The sequence below is a fragment of the Sus scrofa genome, chromosome 14 (assembly GCF_000003025.6).
Source record: "Sus scrofa isolate TJ Tabasco breed Duroc chromosome 14, Sscrofa11.1, whole genome shotgun sequence".
Lineage (NCBI taxonomy): Eukaryota > Metazoa > Chordata > Mammalia > Artiodactyla > Suidae > Sus > Sus scrofa.
The window spans coordinates 58,306,845-58,332,725 of NC_010456.5; the positions used below are offsets into that span (position 1 = coordinate 58,306,845).

General features: G+C 46.3%; 1 protein-coding gene across 12 annotated transcripts in view; it reads left to right on the forward strand.

The window, feature by feature from the left end:
- The window catches only part of SIPA1L2 (signal induced proliferation associated 1 like 2), a 235,602-nt gene that overhangs the window by 189,939 nt on the left and 19,782 nt on the right, over positions 1–25,881 (forward strand). For all 12 annotated transcript variants that reach the window (XM_021073824.1, XM_021073823.1, XM_021073825.1 and 9 more), the window contains 7 exons: positions 2,010–2,093; positions 3,398–3,498; positions 3,833–3,936; positions 6,105–6,493; positions 11,893–12,117; positions 16,470–16,623; positions 19,666–19,885. In XM_021073824.1, the coding sequence (XP_020929483.1) occupies positions 2,010–2,093; positions 3,398–3,498; positions 3,833–3,936; positions 6,105–6,493; positions 11,893–12,117; positions 16,470–16,623; positions 19,666–19,885 (1,277 nt within the window). The remainder of the gene's footprint in view (positions 1–2,009; positions 2,094–3,397; positions 3,499–3,832; positions 3,937–6,104; positions 6,494–11,892; positions 12,118–16,469; positions 16,624–19,665; positions 19,886–25,881) is intronic.

Consider the following 25,881-nt stretch of genomic DNA (forward strand, 5'->3'; position numbering starts at 1 on the left):
TGGGTGTGGCCCTAAAAAGACAAAAAAAAACAAAAAAACAAAAAAATTAATTTTTTCCAGAGTTCCCTGGTGGCTCAGCAGGTTAATGACCTGGCTGAGTCACTGATGAGGCATGGCTTCAATCCCTGGCTGAGGAGCTTCCACATGCCTTGGGCTAGGCCAAAAAATTAATAATTAATTAGTTAATTTAAAAATAAAATTAACTTTTCTATGAGATAATGCAGTTGTTTAAAAGTTAAATGCAACAGCGTTAGTAGCTGGTAAGAGTCAGGGGCCTCATCCTTCCCAGAGGTGGTTTTAAGTGAACAAATAGATTTTTTTCTGTTGTTAATTCCCACTCCTTTCGTTTTAGGTTTCATGTAGCTTCCAAGCCATGGAGACACCATGAGTTTCTTCGTAATGTCTTGTCAGGCTCTGGTCTAACAGAGAGGACATTGTAAGCAGATGCTAGGCCAGGCTGTGTACTGATGTTACCTTGGCCTGTTACTTAGCCTCTCCCGGCCTCCAGTTTCCTCTCTGAAAAAGAAACTTAGTAATAAGAGAGACCTCCACAGGACATCAGGAGGCTTGAGTCATTCAGTAGATGTCCACTTCGGAGTTCCCGTTGTGGCACAGTGGAAAGGAATCTGACTAGCATCCATGAGAATTTGGGTTCCATCCCTGGCCTTGATCAGTGGGTTAAGGATCTGGCGTTGCTATGAGCTGTGGTATAGGTCACAGACTCGGCCCAGATCCCACAGTGCTATGGCTGTGGTGTAGGCTGGCGGCTGCAGCTCTGATCTGATCCCTAGCCTAGGAATTTCCATATGCTGCAAATGCAGCCCTAAAAAGCAAAAAAAAAAAAAAAAAAAAAAAAAAAAAAAAAAGGAGGGGGGAAGAAAAGCAGTGCTTAAAACCGTTCCGGGCACATAGAAAACCACAGCCTGTCTAGGTACTAATAATAAACAGTTAATGAGATTAAACTATAGGGTCCTCCTTCCCTTTTTCTAGTTTATTCTTCTAAAAATAAGTATGGGAATGATGTTACTTTAATTGAACACCAAAGCATCTTGGCTCTGGGTCTCCTTTGTCGAAGGTTGGCTGAGTTTATAAACTTCCCATATTCTGGGAAATGCATGGGGTAGGTAGGCCAGGTACAGGGGGTCTGCAGAACCTCCTTCATGAACGCAGAATTTAGTAAATTATAGGGAAGGGTTCTAGTAGCAAAACGGCAACTTGACGAGCACATCTTCACCAAGTGCATGTTCAGAAGTATTACTCGTTTTTGTGTGTCAGAAATAAATAGGATGGCATTCCATAGATGCGCCAAAAGAAATGGTTTTGCCAACTGTAGTGTTTTCTCTCTACGTGGGTTTGGTTTTATTTTATTTTATTGTCTTTGCAGGGCCACACCCGCGTCATAAGGAAGTTCCCAGGCTAGGGGGTCAAATCTGAGCTGTAGCCACTAGCCTAAGCCACCACCACAGCAACGCCAGATCTGAGCCACATCTGCAACATAACCACAGCTCACAGCAACGCCAGATCCTTAACCCACTGAGTGAGGCCAGGGATCAAACCTGTGTCCTCATGGATACTAGTAGGATTCTGGATTTGTTTCTGCTGAGCCACTACAGAACTCCTCTGCATAGGTTTTAAGTAGAGAACCAAAATATACCTTGCATTAAGTTTCATAGCAAGAAGTAGTGATGTTTTCATAATTCTGTGTTCTGGGGGATCCTACTGCTGTTCCTCCTGTTTCGCTGGACTCATGTGTGCTTGAGATCTATTAAGGGTGAAGGCTCATTCCTGCCATGTCTCTTTCCTATAATCAATCACCACCCACAACCCACCTGAAATCTCATGGCATCACCCATTCTTAGAGTATTTGCCCAGGACTGCAATGCGTGTATCTCCCTTTTCTTTGTCATGGGAAAAGTGAATTCATTTGTAAAACACCAAAAGCCAGGTCATGATGCTGTTGGCCCCCAGGCACCTCAGTGGCCTGTTAATGATGCTGGTCAACATTTCAGGAGTTCGCCCAGCAACCAGTCATCCTCCAGCGACCCCGGCCCTGGCAGGAGTGGACCCTGGAGGCCACAAGTTGGACACGACGGGTATGGCTCCTTTGTACCTTCTGCGGGCCCCTGGGGGGACATTCAGAAGCACTTACTGTGCACGTGCTGTGCAGGAGGCCACTGGGGGATAGAAAAAAGCAGGTGGGCCCCTGATAGGTCGCTCATCCAGTCCAGACAGCTCACCATTTCTGTGGAGGTGGCATTCGCTTGTACTTGGAGCTTGTCCATTTTTTCTGTTTAATAAGGGAGGGTCTTTTCTGTACACATGAAAATGAAGGATGTGGAGACCCCCTGGGCCAATGCCTTTGGAGTTTCTCTTCACTGAAACTGCTGACGAGGAGTCAGTTCACAGCCTCTCTCCCAAATACTTCTCTCTCCGAAACATAGCCCAGAATCAGAGAAGACAGGTTTATTTAGCATTTGGCACGTCTTCTCTGCCTCCTGTTAGAGCAAGTGGAAGCTGGGCGCAGAGTCGGCCCTTGCAGTGGGTGCACATGCTGCGTCCAGGAGCCTGGGAACGCTTGGGATGGGACACAGAACTGCCCGATACAATAACTCAGGGAAACGTTCCTGTACTTCAGGGAGGTGGGGGGTCCCGGGGCCTTGGCTGTGCTTTTCCCAGAAGATGCTCCCGGCACCAGTGTTTCTGTGTTGTTGCAACCCAGTCTCGCCTCTGGCATTCGAAGGAGCTGCTGCACTGATCGAGCCAAGAAAACGGCCAGGTCAACGGGGTGGTCTCTCCCTGGCACCCCCCCTTCCTTCTAATTTGGGCTGAGAAGTGGAGATTTGCAGGCTGTTACATGCATTCCCCACCTTAGATCATGGAGGGGGTTCTTAAATGTTGCATATAAAGATATTTTTCTCAGTTGAGATGCGTTTTAAACATAGAAGGAAATTTTCCGCAGTTTCTTTTGGAAGAGCAAATTGTCATAATTGGAATTTTCATAAAACCTGGATGTGGTCTAGCACCAATTTCTTTTTTCCATAAAAACTTTGATATAAAGCAGCATCAACGCACAAGAGAAACAGCAACCACAGAAGCAGTGAGCCTGTTCTTAGCCCATTAGGGACGAGCCGTCCAGTCCTTCCACCTGCCTGGCGTCGGCCGCCCTCTTTATCTGTAAATGGCGTCATCCAAGTACCTTATTGACCCAGTGGTGAAACGAGAGCCCCGTTCAGGATGCTCTGAGCCTCTCCACAAACACTGCATTTCTATCTTCTGGGAGAAAGCTTCTGAGTAGGGATCCCCTGCATTGCCCTGCTGGGAGCCAGCACACACAGGGGCTACCTGTGGCGAGGTTGGTGTTGGTGGTGAGGTGGGCTCAGCACTGTGTCCTTTCCAGGTGCCAGTCTCCCCTGCTACTGGAGCACCAGGGCTCCAGCCCTTTGGAATGTGAAGGGTCCAGGGATCGAGAGGATACGGCTGAAGGAAGCAGACACTCGGGTAACAAGGAGCCCCGCCCCTTGCTGCCCCTCCCCTTCCTGCCCCTCCTCATTCATGCTTTCCTGCCACATGGAAGAGCATGCCCAGGCCTCCCAATGTCTGTTGGGGATGCGGTCGGGCTGGGTGGTGGCTCTGCTGCCTGGGAAATGGAGCGTTAGGATTATGGTGATGCTTCTCCCTGCTCTGGGGGCATAATCCATGGGTAGGATCCGAAGGCCCTGGAGCATGGCCCTGGTCACGTTCATCTAACTATCGGTCGGGCACTTCTGGGTTTCTCTGCTCCTTTGTTAACACTGGAAATTAGATCGTCAAGCCTTCTCTCTTTGTGGGACAGAAACCAAATGGCACGGCCCACCTTCCAAAATCTTGAGTTCCTATAAAGACCGAGGCCTGCAGAAGGACGGAGGCTGCAAAGACTCCCCCAACAAGCTCTCCCACGTAAGTCCCTCCCCTCTGACCCTCTTGGCACACGTGATGGGTTAGCGTTGCTGCTGAGGGCTCTCAGTGGTGTCATTTACTTCACAAGGCTCTTGGGTCAAGTAAAAATAATAATTAAATAAAAAGTTAAGGTTCTTTTTTCCCCCTTGATTTATAAAGAACCTCAAAGAAAGGTCATATAGGAGTTCTTTGTGGCTCAGCAGATTGGGAACCCTGACATAGTGTTCGTGAGGATGCCAGTTTAATTCCTGGCCTCGCTCAGTGGATTGGATCTGGTGTTGCCGTGAGCTGGGGTGTAGTTGCAAGACACAGCTCAGATCTGATTTGCTGTGACTGTGGTGCTAGCTGGCGGCTGCAGCTCTGATTCGACCCCCAGCCTGGGAACTTCCATATGTCACAGCTGAGGCCATGAAAAGAAAAAAAGAAAAGAAAGGGTCATACAGTAAATTACTGGCAAAGCCTAGAGTATATAGCCTTAGCCCCTGATCCTAGCTGCTGTTAATCTGTTACGCATTATCTGCTCATGGGTGTAGTACAGAAGCTGGAAGTTCCTGAAAAGTAGGGTGTGTGGTCAGAGCTGCCTTGGCCCCAGAGCTGGCTGCTCAGGGCACAGCCATATCCCATGCCCAGTGACATGAGCAACAGCCAACTAACAGGCATTGAATTTCCACAACGTGGCTTTGTTTCCTTCTTGCGAAAAATAAAAGATGAGTCATGGAGGTGACTGTAGCTCAGGGAAACAGAGCACCCAGTTAAACGAGAAAATGGCAGTTGTGGCTGTTGCCAAATGAACCACCTTTGCCAGGTAGCTCAGTTCTCAGAATTTGCAGGTGTTTTATCAGCTCCAGACCTGAGTTCTTCCTTCCACCTCTGCGGGTCGTTGGCGAGCTCTAGAGCTGAGTGCTATGTAGGAACATGTGGCATCTTTCCCCTACCTGTGCCCCGACATTGTCTGGAACCAGCCTTCGAAGCCGATTGATTCTACCTGCTTGTGGAGGCAGGGGCTAGAGTGACCTTGAGAATATTGCTCTCTGATACAAAGGGCAGGGAGATTTGCTGAAGGATCCAAAAGACGGGAGGAAGGGCCAGACCACGTGAAAATAGATCAGGGCTCGCCTGGCTCTCCTTACTCCCCAGCCCTTTGCTGACCATTAGTTTTACGAGGCTAAGAAGAGGGGCTGTGTCAGTATGGAACATCAGTCAGATGGGGACATGTACCCCATTCTCTTGGCTTCATGTTCCCAGCACCTGAGAGCACTCCTGTTTCCTGTAACAAGCACCCCACCTCGTAAGCCCCGGGCGGCTCTCACTTGGAAAGCGGCTTGTGCCCCCTCTATGCTTCGTGGTGCAAAATGCCTCTACATGTGTCAGCTGGTTGGGTCACCACATCAATCACTGGGTCAGTGTAATCAGCACAGAGGGGGCCGAGCGACTAACTGCCTGCAGTCCCACCACTGTGATTCAGACCCAGGCCTTCTGCCTCAAACCCAGGCCTGGCACTGTCATTTGTCATAGGGGCATTTTCTGGATAAAATGCTGCTCTCCTTTTTTTTATTAATTTCCCACATACATTCCCAGCTCCTGTAACCTTCATTGATTACTTTCTGGTTAGTGACATGGTGACAGCACTTTTGTGCATTGTGTACAAATAATTGGACAAAGATTTGAAAAGGTACCCATGTATCTTAAGATGAATTATGGGAGGAATTATGACCCAGGGACTTATGCATAAAACCAGGGTATTTTTAATTTTTATTTATTTATTGATTTGCATTCTTTAGGGCCACACATGCAGTGTATGGAAGTTCCCAGGCTAGTGTTCAAATTGGAGCTGCAGCCACAGCAATGCGGAATCCGAGCCGTATCTGCAACCTGCACCACACGGCAACGCCGGATCCTTAACCCACTGAGCGAGGCCAGGGATCAAACCCGCATCCTCATCGATACTAGTTGGGTTCATTCCCACTGAGCCACCACAGGAACTCCCCAAACCAGGGTAATTTTAAAAAGTAAATCTGTTCCTTGCCTCCTGTGGATGAGTGAGTGGCAAGGGTTCTGGTGAAGTCATCTGGTTTGTAGCTTCGTGCGTCAGGTTGAGAGTCATGGCTTCATAGAAACGCCAAGTGTAGGGTTTGTTGAAATCCTTCCCATTTCTCTTTCTTCTCAAGATTGGAGAGCAAAGCTGCTCCAGCCACTCCAGCAGCAATACACTGTCCAGTAACGCCTCCAGCACCAGTGACGACAAGCACTTCGGGTCTGGGGACCTGATGGACCCAGAGCTCCTGGGGCTGACCTACATCAAAGGCGCTTCCACGGACAGCGGTATCGACACAGCCCCATGTATGCCTGCCACGGTCCTGGGCCCTGTGCACCTGCCTGGCAGCCGGTCCCTGGTCCATGGACGGCCAGAGCAGTGGGCTGATGCCGCTGACATCCCGGGGCCCGATGATGAGCAGGCCAAGCTGTACGCTGTCCACAGCTATGTGCCGGCCATCTCCACCAGCGGGGCCACTGATGGCAGCCTGGGCGACCTCAGCGAGATCTCCTCCCACTCCAGGTGAGAGCTTCCTGGCACCTGGGTACCATCACCTGCAGGGGTAGGGGCAGGGCCCTGAAGTAGAACACAGCGCACCTCAGAGCCTTGTCACCCATGAGCCAGACTGCCAATGAAATGCTGGTTTCTGGAATCTGAAATTTGCATGTTAACAAGTTTGTGATTATAGGAGTTCCTTTTGTGGCTCAGCAGTAACGAACCAGACTAGTATCCATGAGGATACTCACTCAGTGGGCCTCGCTCAGTGGGTTAAGGATCCATCGTTGCTGTGAGCTGTGGTGTAGGTCACAGATGCAGCTCGGATCCTGAGTTGCTGTGGCTGTGGTATAGGCTGGCAGCTGCAGCTCCAATTCGAACCCTGGTCTGGAAAGTTCCATATGCCGTAGGTGCAGTGGTAAAGGAAAAAAATGAATGAATGAATAAATTTAGCCTTTGAAACACTTCTGTCTGTCTGTCCCCTGATCCATGGGGGAGGGCTGGAGAAAAGGAGATTTTAAAGTTGGTTTTAATGTATTTTAAATTTTAAACTGTTCAAGTATTTTTACTAGCTGCATTAATATTTTATATTTAAAATAAGATGTGAAATGTCTGTGTGTGGAGGCAAAAGGAACTTCACTTGCTAGCGCACAAGGGACCCCCTCCCCAAACCTAGTGGCAATGAGACCCTGCAGATCCTGAAATGCCGGGGTCCAGCCTGGGGCACGTATGTCTCTGGTGATGAGTGTCGTCGGCCCTCTGCTCTGCTCAGTTCAGACTGTGTGTAGGCAGCTTGGAGCTGAGCCCCCACCCCCACCCCCACCCCAGGGTTGTGACTGGGAGTGGTCCAGAGAGCAGAAGAGCAGAAGCATCTCTTAGGAGCTGAGCACCTGGCTGGTCACCCCTCCCCGCAAGTATTGACTCTCTCCCTGTTTGAGCTGCTTCTTAGCACTCACCTCTAGCTAAGCCAGTTTGTGCCCATTGTGTACCTCCCCCAGGTGATGCCACTTGTCTCCCCTTCATTGGAGGGCAAGTAGGAGGTACACGGGGTCAGCTCTTCTTGGGTCACAGGTCCAAGAGCCCAGATCCATACCTGGCATACTCTTTTTCTTTTTTCTGTTTTTTTGGCCTCGCCCATGGCATATGGAAGTTCCCAGACCAGGGATCAAATCCACACCACAGCAGAGACCTAAGCTGCTGCAGTGACAACGCTGGATCCTTAACCTGCTGCACCACAAGTGAATTCCTTTTTACCTGTCTTATTTCTCTTTTATTTTCATTTTGTTTTTTAAAGTTTTATTGAATTATATAGTTCATTTACGATGCTGAAATAATTTCTGCTGTACAACAAAGTGATTCGGTTATTCACCTGCACATATCCATTCTTTTTCATTTTTTAAAAATGTCTTATGGAAATATAGTTGATTTAAGATTTTGTGTTAGTTTCAGGTGTACAGAACAGTGATTTATATATACATATTGCAGAGTTCCCTGTTCTATACAGTGGGTCCTTGTCGGTTATCTAGTTTATATATAGTAGTGTGTATGCTTTAATCCCAAACTCCTATTTTATCCCTCCTCCCTTTTCCCCTTTGGTAACCATAAGTTTGTTTTCTATGTGTATGGGCCTATTTCTGTTTTGTAAATAAGTTCATTTGTATCAATTTTTTTGTAGATTCCACATATAAGTGATATCACATGATATTTGCCTTTCTCTTTCTGACTTACTTCACTTAGTATGATGATCTCCAGGTCCATCCCTGTTTCTGCAAATGGCATTATGTTGTCCCTTTTTATGGCAGAGTAATATTCCATTGTATACATGTACCACTCTTCTTTATCCATTCCTCTGTCGATGGACATTTAGGTTGTGTAATACTCTGATTCTGGTTTTTTAACACTAACCCCACTGCCACCCTTGCCAGCCCCACCGTACACACACATGCTTCCAACAGCCATCCAGTAATAAAGCAAATAAGGAATTGGATATACGGTGTGATTCCAGGACTGCTCTGTGGGCAGGAAAGGAGGAGTTAAAACTCTTTAAGACAGACCACACTGGTGTGAGGAGAAAATGAGGGGGAATGAAGGGGTATGCAGTTACTATTAAGCAACACAAGCTTATCCCTAGCCTACTTTCTTCTGCTGCTCAGTGCTTTTAATTCAGCGAACCGTTTTGGTTTTTGCTTTGGATTTTTTTTTTTCCTGTGAGGGCAGGGCACTTAGATAAGAGCTCCGAATACAAAGCAGTATTCATATTAGCCTAACTAAGGCTTTGCAAAGTGAAATAAATCCACTGCAAAAAACCACAATGAAACAACAACAAAAAACACCCACGTTCTGGATTCTTTTGTAAACAGCTCATGTGATTATCTGTTGTTTACCCCTATTCATGTCATCATACTCTCAGTACAAAGGATTGGAAGTTGGCAGTGAAAGTCTAAAATAAGAACTTGAGTCTAGAAGGAAGGGATTCATGAAAAAAACCTTATTGCCAACATTCTAGAATGTTTACCAGCTTCCAAGAAAATCTTTACAATGGTGCTGCGTCTGCTAAACAGAGGCTTTTACCATATTGCTCATCAAATGGACTCAACACATTCGTTCTAGAGTTTAAAATATTTTACTGTTGGGATAAAAGACACTTTTCATCGAGCCTGAATTAGGATAATACATTTTATAAAACAAATGGGAAAACACATGGTGCTTGTGACCACACTGTCATCAGTCACAACAGTCTCAAAAAAAATGTTTTCTTTGGTGATTTCAGGGTAGACGTTTGCACAGCATATGCAGCATATTAATTATGTTAGACTTTGGGTACCCTGGACTTTAACTATTAAACATCTAAGGGATAATCAAAGGCTTTTAAACGCATAATGTCCACATAGCTAAAGGCAGCACGCAGTCCTTCACTGGGCTCTGAATGGGGAAACTAAAGCCATCAGTGTGACTGGGGAACTAGGTGATGAGCATACAGACCGTGTTGGATAACGGTATTGCGTTTGCACCTGAGCTTCTGGGCCTGGTCATCCTGTTGTTGCTATGCGGGAGCTCGTCCTTATTCTTAGGAAATAGATCTTGAAATATAGCCGTGTGATGTCATAAAGCTCACAGCTCCTTTCCAGATAGTGCCGTGAGGAATCTCTGCAGAAGGGAGCGCTGGCAAGGTGGTAACAGCGAGGGGTCTGGATGGGGTTGGGAGTGGAGTGTCTCCCACCTTTCTACCTTTTCTGTAGATCTGAAGTTTGTCAAAATAAAACGCTTAAGGGGAAGATTATGGGCCTTCAGAGCCCATCCCCGGGGCATGGAGTTTTCATGTGGGGGAGTGAGGGTGAGTTCACTGACCGGTGTCCACCCAGTAAAGGGAAAATGATCATTAGCACCTTCTCTCGGTGCCTGTTTACTCCTCTTTTATTCCTTAGGTGGCTCTGCAGCAGGGAAAGGCACTAGAACACCTTCCTCAGGGCCCAAACCTAGACCCCACATGAAGGGAGCCTCAGTCCTACTCAGGAACACCAGACCTACCACCAGCAGCCCAGGGATTCAGAGGCATAGACAAGGAGGTGTTTTATTTGTTGTGTGTTTTAATTTATCAAATGCTATGGTGTCTCCATCATGCAAAGACCTACAAATAGATTGACTGACTGCTTCCTTTTTTCATTTAGAACTGCTGTGAAAAGTCCATTTTAATATTTTTTCTTTTCTTTTTCCTTTTTCTTTTTTTTCTTTTTTTCCCTTTTTCTATTGAATGACACTTGGCTTTTAAACATAGGTTTTTTTTTTTTTCAGTCAAAGTATGTACTGGTTAGAGATTTCAGAATAAGATGGTATTTCATCACACCATTGTCACCCGAGAAACCCTGTGATAAACTCTTTCAGTAGCAAGAACTTGTGACTAATTATTTCATGCATCACTTTTTAAAAGAACTAACTACATTTATGGCATGCTTAGCTTGTGTCAGGCACTATTCTAAATCTTCACTGATACTAACTCGGGTAATCTTCAGAGCAGCCCTCTGAGGTGGATACTGTTCTCTCCATTTTACAGATGAGAAAACTGAGATTAGTAAACTTGCCTGGGGCCTCCCACTGCTAAGGGACCACAGTCTGGCTCCAGAATCCTTGAGGTGCACCCATGTGTTGAGTTTTCTGAAAGTGCTATTCACCTGCTTTCCTCAGCTCTGCTGCCAGAATTGTAATTGAAACATTTAAAACTCTGTGGTTTCTGTTTTTTTCTTTGTTTTTTATGGCTGCACTCATGGCATATGAAAGTTCCCAGGTTTCCAGGCTAGGGGTCAAATAGGAGCCACAGCTGTCAGCCCATGCCACAGCAATGCAGGATCCAAGCCGTGCCTGTGACCTACACCACGGCTAATGGCAACACCAGATCCTTAACCCACTGATCAAGGCCAGGGGTGGATGCTAGTCAGGTTTGTTAATCACTGAGCCACGACAGGAACTCCCCATCAGACAGTCTCATTTTTTGCCAATCTGGAGTGTGCCATGATATTCCCTCTCTCTCTCTCTATGTGTGTGTGTGTGTGTGTGTGTGTATGAGAGATACTTATAATTGAGTTGAATTATAATGTGTGTTAGTTTCAGGTGTACAGCAAAGTGAATTGGTAACCCATATACATATATCCATTCTTTTTCAGATTTTTTTCCCATATAGGTCATTACAGAATACTGACTAGATTTTCCCACTGGGGTGGGGAGAAGATAAATTAGCGGGTTGAGATATACATATATACACGACTATATATAAAATAGATAGGCGTTCCTGTTGTGGCTCAGCAGAAATGAATCTGACTAGCATCCATGAGGATGGATGGCCTCGCTCAGTGGGTTAAGGATCTGGCATTACCATGAGCTGTGGTGTAGGTCGCAGACGCAGCTCAGGTCCCGCATTGCTGTGGCTGTGGCATAGGCCGGCGGCTACAGCTCTGATTGGACCCCTAGCCTGGGAACTTCCATATGCCACAAGTGCCCTAAAAAGACAAATAATAATATTAATAATAATAAAACAGATAACAACAAGGACCTACGTGATATTCTGCTATGGTTTGCACTGGCATTTATCTGGTGGCAGCTGAGGTTGAACCCCTTGTCTAATATTTATTCTCCATTTGTGTTTCTTTTCTTCTGAAGCATGAGAATGATGCTCATTTTTCTGTTAGACATTCCCTGGCCATGCTTTTAACATCCTTCCGGCCACAGACATACAGTTTGCAGGGGGTCCTCCTTGGCCTGTGGGAAATGGAGTATTCTAACCAGGTATAGGTCAGAAAGACGGCCATGTGGGACACCCTCTGCCCGACTTTGCTCACCGAGAAGGACAGAGTCAAGTCTAGTGGCCCCAAGTTGGGCAGCGTGCCCGCAGCTGAGATCTGACCCCATCTCAGCTCTGTCTGTTTTCTCCCCAGTGGCTCCCACCATTCAGGAAGCCCCTCCACTCACTGCTCCAAAAGTACCGGGTCTCTGGATACCTCCAAAGTCTACATCGTGTCTCACAGCAGCGGTCAACAGGTCCCTGGGTCCACGACCAAGCCCTACCACAGACACGGAGCAGTGAACAAATTCGTCATCGGCTGGAAGAAGTCGGAAGGCAGCCCGCCGCCCGAGGAGCCCGACGTGCCTGAGTGTCAGGGGTAAGGCATCCTGGCATCCTCTCTCTGCAGCAGTGGCCTTTAGGGCATTGACTAAGCTGATGTGTCCCCACCTCTCCCAGTAGGAACAGATGTCCCAAAAAGGAAACATCTAGAAACCTCTTTGTAGAACTCTTAAAATGTTGGCCTTTATATCAGTCTTTAAAAGTCTTTTCTTCCCTTGATGTTTTCATGTAAAATTAAAATGAATCTCTGTTCCTGGTTTTTATATTCAACAAGCTGTCAGTAGGGAGTTTCCACTGTGGCACCGGGGGTTAAGAATCCAAGTGCGGGAGTTCCCGTTATGGCTCATCGGGTTAAGAACCTGACGAGTATCCACGAGGATGTGGGTTTAATCCCTGGCCTCACTCAATGAGTTAAGGATCCAGTGTTGCCGCACTGGTCACAGATGTGACGTGGCTCTGGCGTTGCTGTGACTGTGATGTAAACTGGCAGCTGCAGCTCCAATTCGACCCCTAGCCCAAGAACTTCCATATGCCACAGGTGTGACCCTAAAAAGGAGGGAGAAAAAAAAAAAAAAAAAAACAACTCCAACCGCAGAGGTTTGGCTCACTGCAGAGGTATGGGTTTGATCTCCAGCCTGGTACAGTGGGTTAAAGGGTATGGCTTGCTGCCGCATCAGTATAGGTCACAGCTCCGATTTGATTCCTGGCCCAGGAACTTCCATATGCTGCAGGAAAGATCATAGAAAAAAAGAAGAAAAGAAAAAATATAAATATTCCTTCACAATAGGAAAGTCACGGCTAAGGGCTATTGATGACGTTCATGTAGATTCTGCAGATAAGTTCAAGGACAATGTGAATGTGCACAGAGCCTGTGCATGTGTTTCATAAAGTTGCCGTTTAAGGGATAGCATGAAGGAAAAAGCATCTTACCTCATTTTAGCATGGCGTTGATTTCCCTTTCAGTTGTCAGGTTTCACAGGGCCAGGTAGGGAGGGACTGTTTTTTATCTGTTGGGAAAAAAGAAAGGAGGAGAAAACTCTGACACCTCATTTCATAACATGTGTGAAAACTATGCCGATATATCTTTGAAGAGACAAGTGTAAGAAATCACATTTCACGAATGCAAAGCAAGACTGGTCAGGGTGGTTTTCTTATTTTATTTTATTTTATTTGTCTTTTGTCTTTTTAGGGCTGCACCCGCACATATGGAGGTTCCCAGGCTAGGGGTCTAATCAGAGCTATAGCTGCCGGCCTACTCCAGAGCCACAGCAACACGGGATCTGAGCTGCATCTTTGACCTGCACCACGGCTCACGGCAACGCCAGATCCTTATCCCACTGAGCGAGGCCAGGGATCGAACCTGCAGCCTCATGGTTCCTAGTTGGATTCATTTCCGCTGCACCACGACGGGTACTCCAGGTTTTCTTATTTTTTAAAAGACAGCCTTACAAAACCTTCATGTACATGAAGCGAGGAGGTCACTGTGTGCTGCTGTGTCTGCGTGTGTCAGTCGGGTCATCAGATGTGTATATTGTGTATAGGGGGCTGGGGGCTGCAGTGGCTTTCAGAGAGCTTTCTAGATCTTAAGCATTGTCTATGAACTAGTATCGCTTTTTTCCCTTTAAAAAATGATTCCTCTTCTTAAACATGTCTGGCATGATATTGCCTCCTAAAAAATAATTTTAGTGCTAATATTGAACATGGAATCTTTCTGTTTAAAAAAAAAAAAATGGGAAGTTCCCATTGAGGCTCAACAGGTTAAGAACCCAATTAGTATCCATGAGGATGTGGGTTCAGTCCCTGGCCCCGCTCAGTGGGTTAAGGATCTGGCATAGCCATGAGCTGTGATGTTGGTCAGATCCCGCGTTGCTGTGGCTGTGGCATACGCCTGTAGGGGCAGCTCTGATTCTACCCCTAGCCTGGGAACTTCCATATGCTGCGAGTGTGGCCCTAAAAAGAAAAAAAAAAAAAAAAGTGGGTTGAATTCCCTGGTAGTCTTGTGGTTAAGCAACTTCAGTGCTTTTACTGCTGTGGCCCAGGTTCAATCCCTGGTCCAGGAACTGAGATTCTCACAACAAACTGCTGCACATTGTGGCTTAAAAAAAAAAAAAAAAAAAATGCATCACGCCAATAATTGCAAATGAGTCATTTATAAGAAAATCTTGAGATAAAGACCTGTTCTGATCATAAATGCAAGTGTGCCCATGGTAACATTGGTATTTCTGTCTGATGGAATCTTTGGAGTGCATTGCAGAGGTCCATCCTGAGCCTTGTAAGCTCCCCGAGTTATTTGTAGAAACACTTTGCTTGTTAGTGTGAGGCTGGATTTCAGCTGAGGGCCTCCCAAAGGGCCAGAGAAGGATGAACTCTTCTTAGCAGAGAGCCCCCAGTGTTTGTGCTTGTTTTTAAGGTCGCACCTGCAGCCTATGAAAGTTCCCAGGCTAGGGGTTGAATCAGATCTGCCACTGCCAGCCCACACCACAGCCACAGCAATAAGGGGTCTGAGTCACATCTGGGACCTACACCACAGCTCACAGCAAGGCCAGATCCTTAAACCACTGAGTGAGGCCAGGGATCAAACCTGCATTGTTACAGTTACTAGTCAGATTCGTTTCCACAGCACCACAACAGGAACTCCCAAATTCGTACATTTTTAACACTGATTTAGTGGCATTGACTTTAATAAAAGTCAGCGTGGGGAGTATTGTGAGCAGAGAGGTTATTTCCTCTTATCACAGCAGGTTAGTGCTGGGACTCAAACCCAGGCCTCCCAGGCTTCTGACCAGGGCTCTTCTCGGTGGGCCCTGCTCATCCCATCCAATGTAGCCACTGTTTAATGTGGATGTGATAAATGCATCAGGACAGCCGACCTGCAGGACCACACCAACTCTATTTGAAATTCTGTCAGATAACATGTCACCCAGTCACTGCAGATATGCTTAGAAACAGATGTGAGACTACAGCCAGGTGAGTTTGTGCACCGGTGTAAATTAGGGAATATCCTTGACTCATTGTACACCTTGCTCCCATGTTCAAGTCCTGCCATCCTACAAGCCAGCCAGATCTTCAGTCACATTTAAGAGATTTTAAAGCTGCTTCCCTGGTCACTGCATTCACATCATCACCACTGCTGGTGCTTCCAGAGCCGTGCTTCCAGTGCTTCAGGAACCTACCCCAGGAGCAAAGCGAGAACGGCAGTGCTTTAAGATATATTCTTTCTAATTTTGAGCATGCCTGTGAGTTGTGTATCCTGATAATTTCCCAGTGAGCCATCCCACAGTGACGAGACAGACTTGCTTTAGAATAGTGTCGTTTTGGTGACACGGGACAGCGGCACGCAGGTGTGGCTGCCACCCTGGGCCGTGGATGCCGAGAGCACCACTTTGCCAGGTCACGTGGCACAGATCGCCCACTTGCACTCACAGTACGGCCCTGGGTTCTTTGCCTACCATGTCTTCAGGAACATTCCCTGGCTCAGATGGGTCTTCCAGACCAAACTCTTTACACATGACTCCCCAGTTTTCTCCCTGGAAAAGAGCTGATAACAATAATTCAGCTCAACAGTCTTCTGTTGTCCCTTAAGTACATTTCTTTTTTATATATATAGTTGATTTATGGGGTTGTGTCAATTTCTGCTGTATAGCAAAGTGATCCAGGCACACACACACACACACACACACACACACACATTCTTTTTCTCATATTATCTTTCATCATGTTCTATCCCAAGTGATTGGACATAGTTCCCTGTGCTATACAGCAGGACCTCATTGCTTATCCATTCTAAATGTAATAGTTTGCATCTACTAACCACAAAATCCCAGTCCATAATTACAGGGGACAGCTGCTTTATTTATCCAAGCAGCTTGGCAAAATTGCTGATAATAAAAATGCTTGGCACAGGCCTGGATCGATTGCTCTTAAACACCAGGCTTTCTGCTCTCCGTGTTGCTGGGAGGACGTGACATGTGGTTGTCCAGCCCCAGGAGCAAGGCTCCCTCAAGTTCTGAAAAGCACAAGGTTTCCTTCAAAGAACACACAATAATCTCTGATGAATTATTGAAACTCTTGTTTTCTGACACAGATCAGGAAAGGGAAAACACACTCTTATTGGAAAAATTGGCTGCATGTTTTCTCATCCAGGGCTTTGGGGACCTGATTTGTTTCCGAATTATTCAGAAATCTCACGTTGCGGTCGAGCTCGTTTCACACATGGAAAGTGTTCCAGGGATCTGGAGGAAGTGCAGCAAAGGTGATGCAGCTGCACCGTTCAGAGCTGGGTGTCTGTGAAAGTGATGGTCAACACTGGTTACCGGATTTTAATTCTTCAGGCTGCAGGTGCTGCACAAAACAACTCATCTTAGTTTCCCATCTGGTTTGCGGCCACAGGCTCTACGGGGAGATGGAGCTCCTGTCCACGGCGGTGCCACAGCAGACCGTGGTGGGCGATGCTGTTCCGGAAACTCAGCACGTGCTGTCGAAAGAAGACTTTCTGAAACTGATGCTTCCCGACAGCCCCTTGGTGGAGGAGGGGAGGAGAAAGGTTAGCACCTTGGGTGGGGCTTTCATGTTCCGGGAAACACTCAGGAAAAGCCTCAAGAGACACCAGCCCCCCCCCACCCCACCCCCGAGTTCTCCCTTGGGTGGTTTTTCTCATGATCCTCCCCATAGCTGTCTGTCCGGTCAGCTGTTTTCACTCTTACTCCACCAGGAAAGCAGAGTAAGCCTGAGGACGTCAGAAAGGGCAGCTTTCCAGGTGGACAGAGGGAGCCAGAGGCAGGTAGGCCTGGCCTCCAATCTCGGCTCCTGCCACTGTCAGGTGTGATTTTGTGCAGGTGACCTCTAGGCCCAGTGTCATCCTCTGAAAAAAGGAAGGCAACAAAAATGTACTGCAGAGTTACAAGCAAAGATAACCCACACAGCACATAACGGGTGATCAGAAACAGTAGCTGTTACTCTTCTAATTACTCATTAGAATGAGTATGTAATGGTATGTCATTGTAATTTTTTAGGGTTTTTTTTTTTTTTTGGTCTTTTTGTGTTTTTTTAGGGCTGCACCCTTAGCATATGGAGGTTCCCAGGCTAGGTGTTGAATCAGAGCTGTAGCCACCAGCCTACACCACAGTCACAGCCACTCAGGAACTGAGCCACATCTGTGACCTATACCACAGCTCACAGCAATGCTGGATCCTTAACGCACTGATCAAGGCCAGGGATAGAACACGTGTCCTCACGAATGCTAGTCGGGTTCGTTAACCGCTGAGCCACAATTTTTTAAAAAAGTCCAATGTACTATTAAGAAAAGAAATTGTAGCTGCTGGGAGTTCCCTGGTGGCCCAGTGGGTTAAGGACCCAGCATGGTCTCTGCTGTGGTTCAGATCATTGCTATGGGGTGGGTTTGATCTCTTGCCCGGGAACTTCTGCATGCTTTGGGTATGGCCAAAAAAAGCAGTAGTAGCTGTTAAAATTCACACCACCCGACTTTCACTCTGGAACTCTACCAAGCCAAGGATGGAGTTCTGCAAGCCATCCTGCTTACATGTAATCCTGTTCCAGAAACGGGCTGGAGCCAGGTCCTCCACTGCCTGCCGGGCTTTACGAAGAGGATGGAACCTGTAGTGAGCTTGTCAAGCTGTGCGGCACTCACAAGCGGCAGTCCCAAAGCAGTCCCCCAAACCAACCCCATGTTCCAAGGCACACCTCCGTCGCTAGGGAGCAGTCCCTCGTTACTGTTACTTAGGGTCCTGATTAGTTTTAGTTTCATGCTTTATTATTACATCTCTTAAACCACTTTGGTAAGTGATGGAACATCTGAAAAGGACACACAGGTAATCTAGCCCAGTCTCATCTTTTTGCAGGTAACTGAGGTGTTCCCATAGATATTTGGTGGCTGAGTCAGCAATGAAATGCAGGTCTTCTCCCCTCTATCCAGTGCTCTCTTGTCCAAATGAAAAGAATAAAGTCTGGCCTTGCCATATTGACTGTGGTCAGGGTAAACAGCAAGTCTTTCTGCTCCTGTCTTCCCTATAATAAAACAATGCTGCACAATTAACCTAATTGTGTTCTTAGACGAACACTCTAATTAGATCCTACCTCAAAGCTGCTTTAATCTAATGGGCCTGTAATCATGTTCTGATGAGCCCGCTGGCCGTGTGTGAAGAGGGAATCCCAGAAGAATTCAGTCAGAGTGAAGCTTTAACAAAAAAAAATTGTATCAAATCCCATATATAACACTGTATAAGCTGCAGTGTAGACTGTTGTTAACAAAAGCACAAATAGCTTTCCTTTTCATAGGAATGAACTTTTTCCTTGACAGGTGTTTTTTTCCTTCGAAGACAAATCACCTCTTTTCGTAGTGTAAACTTGGTAGTTCACACACACTCTGGTTCCCATTCATCAGCTGGACAGACTTGACAGAATGGAGGGAACATATACAATAGAAATATTTTTAGCCTTCTGGCTGCACTCTCAAACGTAAATAGCCATTTCTATATTAGCTTGATGCAAACATTCTGGCTGTTACTATTATTTATATAAAAGGAATGTGGTTCAGAATATAGAAGAAGGAGAAGGAAATTCAGATTTGATTTCATTTTTCTTGAGTTTTTGACTACTTGCTTCTTTAGTAAGAAGTTTCGGGAGGTCCTGCCGTGGCTCAGCCGTAACGAACTCAGCTAGTACCCAAGAGGATATGGTTTCAATGCCTGGCCTCACTCCATGCGTTAAGGATCCAGGGTTGCCACGAGCCATGGTTTAGGTCACAGATGCGGCTCTGATCTGGTGTTTCTGTGCCTGTGGTGTAGGCTGGCAGCTACAGCTCTGATTCAGCCCCTAACATGGGACTTCCATATGCCACAGTTGAGGCCCTGAAAAAAAAAAAAAAAAAAAGAATTTTCCTCCCTATCTGCTATTTAATGCACAATGACTTTAGTGCTTTCTGTAAATCTGGTTATGATTGATTATTATAACTCCATTTTCAACAACTGTAATAGACTTTTGCGAGTGAGACTGTAAAGCACAATAAGATTTTACTGGACCAATAACACCCTTGGTGGGGCTTAACTGCAGGGCTCAAGAATGAATATTACTCTTCTTATCCAGATGAGATTGAACCTTGCATGTAGTTGACTGGTACAGAAATTGCCTAATATGAAAATGTAGTCATTTCCAATTAAAGTCAAGCCAGCACTAGGTGTGGTTTTGAATAACTATTGCCTGAGATGGAAACCTGACGTATTTTCAGAAGCTGCCACAGTTCCAAGGTTATGGAGGTTCCATTTAACATTTCAGAATTAATAAAGCTGTGCATGTCTAATTTACGGTAATATTTCACAGAATGTCAAAGGAGGCAAACATCCAAATCCAATAACTGCAGGAAGCACTTGTGCATTTGCCTGGGTGACCCACGTGCCTGGTGTAGCCTCCCTGAGCTGAGGCTCTGCCCACTGGGGGAACCGCTCAGAGACCACTCAGAGATGCTCCCATGGTGGTGTGGCACCCCCACCCCTCGCCCCAAGTTACTCAGTGAGTCCCCGTGCTCGGCTTTCTGACATGTCTCTCCCCTCTCCCCTGTGTGAACTCCTAGTTTTCCTTCTATGGGAATCTGTCCCCACGGCGCTCGCTGTACCGCACCCTCTCGGACGAGAGCATCTGCAGCCATCGGAGGGGGTCTTCCTTTGGCAGCTCCCGAAGCTCCATCCTGGACCAGGCACTGCCCAACGACATCCTGTTCAGCACCACCCCGCCCTACCACAGCACGCTGCCCCCCCGCACCCAGCCGGCACCCAGCCTGGGGAGCCTGCGCAGTAAGTGCCAGGGTGGGCCACCTACCTCACGGGCTCGGCAGAGGGTCTCCTATGGGGGCCTGGGTGGGGGGGTCTTGGTTCTGTTTCAAACTTCACATCATTGGGTGATGTTTCTTTTTTTTTTTTTTTTTTCTAATTTTTAAATGTGATAAAGGCCCCCAGGAGGACATTTTTAAAGTTAAGCACCACTACCAACTTGGCAGAAAATTGAAAAACCCATAGTAAACATCTTGATTGAGTAAAATAGTGACCATTATACCTTAGCTCGGGTATACATCCATAAAGAAACAGCGTCTATTAAACCTGATTTTATGAAGAGAAAACTGTAGCACAGGGGTAGATTTTTCCAGTGGGCAGCATCTAAGGAGGAAGGTTGGTTTTTTAAATTTTTGTGTCTCTTTCTTCTTGACCTTCAAGAGCTGATGATGGAGAGGGTGGTGGGTGGCTGTCAGAACACCTGAGCCCCAGACCTGGCTCTTCCCACAGCAGCATGATGTCCTTAGGTTGTCACTTAGAGTCTCTGTATCCTATTCACCCCAATTTACTGGCCATGAATTGACTGGATAATTTCTAGATGATTTTCCTTCAAATCCTAAAACCCTTCATTTTTACATCATATTAGTTCCTTATTAACAAGTCAGTGTTAAAGGGTGATTTTTTTTAAAATTAGTTAGCTTTATTTCCTTTCTTCATAGTTAATTTCTATTGTATGGGAATAATAAGGATTTAATCAGAAATATATTCATCGTCAGGTTTTTTTTTTTTAATTTCATCATAGAAAGCATTATCTTTAGAACCAATTTGAACTTCATAATACACATGTAAGTCCCAGGCCAAATGAAATAAAAGTTCTAATAATCTTTCTGATGTTTAACATAATTGGAAATGAACCTAGCCTCATAAAATTCTTAATCTATTTCCTTAAGTAACAGAATATCCTGCCCATTATGAAAAGTCCATTTGCCTGGATTGGCAAAACCCTTATATTCCCTCTTGGTAAAGGTATGAAAGTTCAGACAGACATAGTCTAATACCCGAGTATTTCTCCAAGTGTTTGTCCTTTTTTGTAAATAGATAATTTTAATGGCTACTTAAAAAGCTTTCTTAGAGTTCCTGTCGTGGCTCAGCAGAAACAAATCCGACTAGGAACCGTGAGCTTGCAGGTTCAATCCCTGGCCTCGCTCAGTGGGTTAAGGATCCAGCTTTGCCGTGAGCTGTGGTGTAGGTCACAGACTTGGCTCAGATCTGGCGTTGTGGTGACTGTGGTATAGGCTGGTGGCTACAGCTCCTATTAGATCCCTAGCCTGGGAACCTCCATGTGCCACAGGTGCAACCCTAAAAAGACAAAAAAAGAAAGCTTTCCTAAAACCAATAAAACTCTTGTTATGTATTTCATTTAAAATGAGGTGTGATTGTGACATCTACGGCTTATGTGTTAAAGGCAGTACTTCCCTTCTTTTTTTTTTTTTTATTATTATTTTCCCACTGTACAGCAAGGGGGTCAGGTCATCCTTAGATGTATACATTGCAGTTACAGTTTTTTCCCCACCCTTTCTTCTGTTGCGACATGAGTATCTAGACATAGTTCTCAATGCTATTCAGCAGGATCTCCTTATAAATCTATTCTAGGTTGTGTCTGATAAGCCCAAGCTCCCGATCCCTCCCACTCCCTCCCCCTCCCATCAGGCAACCACAAGTCTCTTCTCCAAGTCCATGATTTTCTCTTCTGAGGAGATGTTCATTTGTGCTGGATATTAGATTCCAGTTATAAGTGATATCATATGGTATTTGTCTTTGTCTTTCTGGCTCATTTCACTCAGTATGAGATTCTCTAGTTCCATCCATGTTGCTGCAAATGGCATTATGTCATCCTTTTTTATGGCTGAGTAGTATTCCATTGTGTATATATACCACATCTTTCGAATCCAATCATCTGTCGATGGACATTTGGATTGTTTCCATGTCCTGGCTATTGTGAATAGGGCTGCAATGAACATGCGGGTGCATGTGTCTCTTTTAAGTAGAGCTTTGTCCGGATAGATGCCCAAGAGTGGGATTGCAGGGTCATATGGAAGTTCTATGTATAGATTTCTAAGGTATCTCCCTCCTGCACTGCACTGCTGGTGGGAATGTAAACTGGTACAGCCACTATGGAGAACAGTACTTCCCTTCTTACGTTCACTTGGTTCCCTGTGAAAGACCTACAGCTTGAACAACACAGGTTAGAACTTCATGGATCCACTTTCCTGAAGACTTTTTCCAGTGTAAATACCACAGAACTACACGACCCACAGTTGGTCGAGTCAGGAAATGTGGCATTTCAGATACAAAGGCCAGTTGTAAAATTATACGCAGATTTTCAACTGCACAGGAGGTCCATGCACCAACCTCCACATTGTTTACGGGCCAGCTGTATATCCTTTTTTATTTTGGCTTCACTATTTTTCTTTCTTTCCTTTTTTTTTTTTTTTTTTTTTTAGGGCTGCACTTGTGACATATGGAGGTTCCAAGGCTAGGGGTCAAATCAGAGCTGTAGCCACCAGCCTCTGCCACAGCCACAGCAATGCAGGGTCCAAGCCGCATCTGCAAACTACACCACAGCTCACAGCAACACCGGATTCTTAACTTACTGAGCGAGGCCAGGGACCCAACCCGAAACCTCGTGGATAATAGTCAGATTCATTTCCGCTACGGCACAGCAGGAACCCCCCACTATTTTTATTAATAACCATTATTTACCTCGAGCAGCTTTAGGTTCACAGCAAAACTGAGCAGAAGGCACACAGATTTCCCACATACACACCCTGTCCGCACACATGCACACTCTCCCCTCCCCACAGTAGTGCATCTGTTAGTGTCCATTGACATGTCATCATCACCTAGAGTCCAGGCTTGACATTAGGCGTCACTCCCAGTGTTGTACATTCTGTGAGTTTTGAGTTTGGACAGATGCATAATGACATGGAACTCCCATTGTGGTATTATACAGAATATTTTCATTTTCCTAAAAGTCTTCTGTGCTCCAACTGTTCATCCCTCTCGCTCCCTAACCCCTGGTCATCACTGGTCCTTTTACTCTCTCCACAGTTTTGTCTTTTCCAGAACATCCTATAGTTGGAATGCTATGGTCTGTAGCTTTGCACATCAACTTCTTTAGTAATTCACTTAGTAAAATGCATTCAGTGTCCTCCATATCTTTCCATGGCTTGATACCTCTTTTTTTTTTTAAGTGCTGACTAATGTTCTATTGTCTGGATAGACCAATTTATTTCTCCATTTACCTGCTGAAGGGCTATATCCTTTTTAAGTGTGTTCAAAGCAGAAAGGCGCGGTGGAAATAGGCAGGATACGCTCGCTATTCACTCTCCAAGTTCAGACCCGCCTCGCGTGCCTTCATTGTTCGCTTCTCAAGGAAAAGCAATAAGAGTGGCCCTTGCTGTTTGCTATTCTCTGATGAAACCTCCTTATTTGGCCGTGTGACTCCTCTAATCTCTAAACTCCACAACCTGCTCAGAAAAAAAGCTCTCTAGGTTTGATGGATAAAATGACAAGATGTAAATAGGATGTGGAGGTGATTTGAATGAATGTGCCTCCCCCAGAACTCCTGATTCCCTTCACCCTGCCCAGCACGGGGGTCGGCTCCAAGCATCAGGCTGTCCTTGGGCGGACGCTCGACTGTGGGACCTCCGACTCCCACATTCAGCTATGTGCTTATTAGTTACCATCATCCTTTGCGTTCTGTGGTTTCTGGTTGCTCAGCAGAACCCCTGTGAAAAAGCTGACTCTCCTGGCAGTTCGACAGTCCGACATCGGAACAAGCCAGAGAGTTGACATGTGCCCAGCAGGTGCCTGTGAGCGAGACATGGGGACTCTGTGAGGTCGCCTAGGTGTTTCTCTTAGTTTCTCAGGGACCTAGCTTCATGCCAGAACTTGGAATGGAGGTCAGTTGTGCGAGCGCCTGTAGCCCTGGATGATTCAGTGGCTGGGTAGGTGCAGCAAGAGCATGTAGAAACCACCTGTTCCTAGGGAGCACCCGACCTTCCACTTGTAGATACTCGCTCGGATCTTGGTCCTCATTTGGAGCAAGGACAGCGCGGGCAAGGTTGGCGAGTCCATCTTTTCACAGTGGATGTCAAGAGACCTCATGACCACACCCTATCTTCCTCCATGAGATGATCACAGCCCCAGCCTTCTCCTTCAGTTTTATTTCATTTATTTATTTATCTTTATGGCCACACTCAGCATATGGAAATTCCTGGGCTACGGATTAAATCTGAGCTGTAGCTGCAAGGCTGGATCCTTTAACCCACTGAACGGGGCCCAGGATCGAACCCATGCCTCCTTGGTGCCCCAAGCCACTGTAGTCAGATTCTTAACCTGCTGTACCACTGTGGCGACTCCTCGTTCAGACAGGTTTAGACTCAAACCTGAACCTGTCTCAGAATTTCTCTTCTTCTGTGATCAGGAGCTTAATCCAGCCTTGGAAGACAAATGATACTTAACAAATACATTTTGTGTGTGACCCGTGTCATGATCCATATCTCCTTACAGGAGGGAGCCCCTCAATGTGATATATTATTATGTCTTCAACCTGGAGGTATAAAAACAGGAGCTGCTAGGGCCATGTGGCAAGTTTACAGAATGCTTAAGAATTCCTGATCCAAACTCCAAGAAGTGATGGAGGTCTTCCTATATGGATGGACTAATGAGAGTTCTTAAGTTTTTGTTTGTTTTTGTCTTTTTGCCATTTCTAGGGTTGCTCCCTCGGCATATGGAGGTTCCCAGACTAGGGGTCTAATCGGAGCTGTAGCCACCGGCCTACGCTACAGCCACAGCAACACCAGATCTGAGCCGAGTCTGCAACCTACACCACAGCTCACGGCAACGCCGGATCCTTAACACACTGAGCAAGGCCAGGAATCGAACCCGCAACCTCATGGTTCCTAGTCGGATTCGTTAACCACTGAGCCATTGATGGGAACTCCAGAGTTCTTAAGTTTTGAAAGATGAAAACAGAGTATTGGCTTATACCTGTTCCCAAATCCTATAGGTATGACCTACACCCTTCCAAAAGATGCCCCTTGGAGTTTAAAAGGGGTGCAGGAAGTTTAGAATAAAAGAAACTAGCATTTTCCTGTAGATTTGGTACACATGCAGGATGCCACAGACCCCTAGCATCTGAGTGACATGTGGCTCAGGTGACCCGAGCTGCTGGTCAGCAGAAGCGTCGCCCTTGATCTATTGGCATCACAGCCGTGGCCATGACCATCAGAGGCAGGGTGCCCTCCGTCTCAGCATGACGCATCTCTCTTTTTTTTTCTGATGCTCCCAGTCTCCCTCTAGTAAACCTCTGTTGGTTTCTGGAGAGTGATTGTGAAACCTCATCTATCTGACCACCAGGAAGTGCTGTCATGAAGGCTCCTGGGCGTTTATAACAACAGCAGTAAAGTCAGACTCAATCAAGATGGTCCCTGTGATTTCAGGGTCCAGATAAACAAACAAGAAGCCACAGGATCGATGTCCAGGCCAGAGAGCAGGGAGCCCAGGTGGCCGTGTCTGGACATTAGCTGCCCTTAAGAAGCCATGAGTCACTTTCCTTCCGAGATTGGCCAGAGGAGGAGCCTGGGTTCTGGCTTCAGAGAACTGGCCTTGATGTACCAGGCTTTGCTCCCTAAGGCCATCATGCCTTTTCTTCCCCATCTGGAAAGTTTGGGAAACATCTTGGTTACAGCTGCCGTGGTTGCACCAAGCACAGGGGCTGGCTCCCTGCAGGTGCCTTCCCCAGACCCCAGACCAGCAGCAACAGAGTGCATCTGCCCCTTGATGGCTCTTCAAGGGCAGAGCCTGTGTCGTGCTGGCTATTTATCCCTCTCTTCAGAGACGATACCTGGTAGCACCTTGAACAGATGCTTTCAGATGCTGAGTGAACGTCACCTGGGCAATAGAAGCAGTGATGCCTAATGTCAGTTTAAAGTGTTGTAAAGGATTTTTGGTGA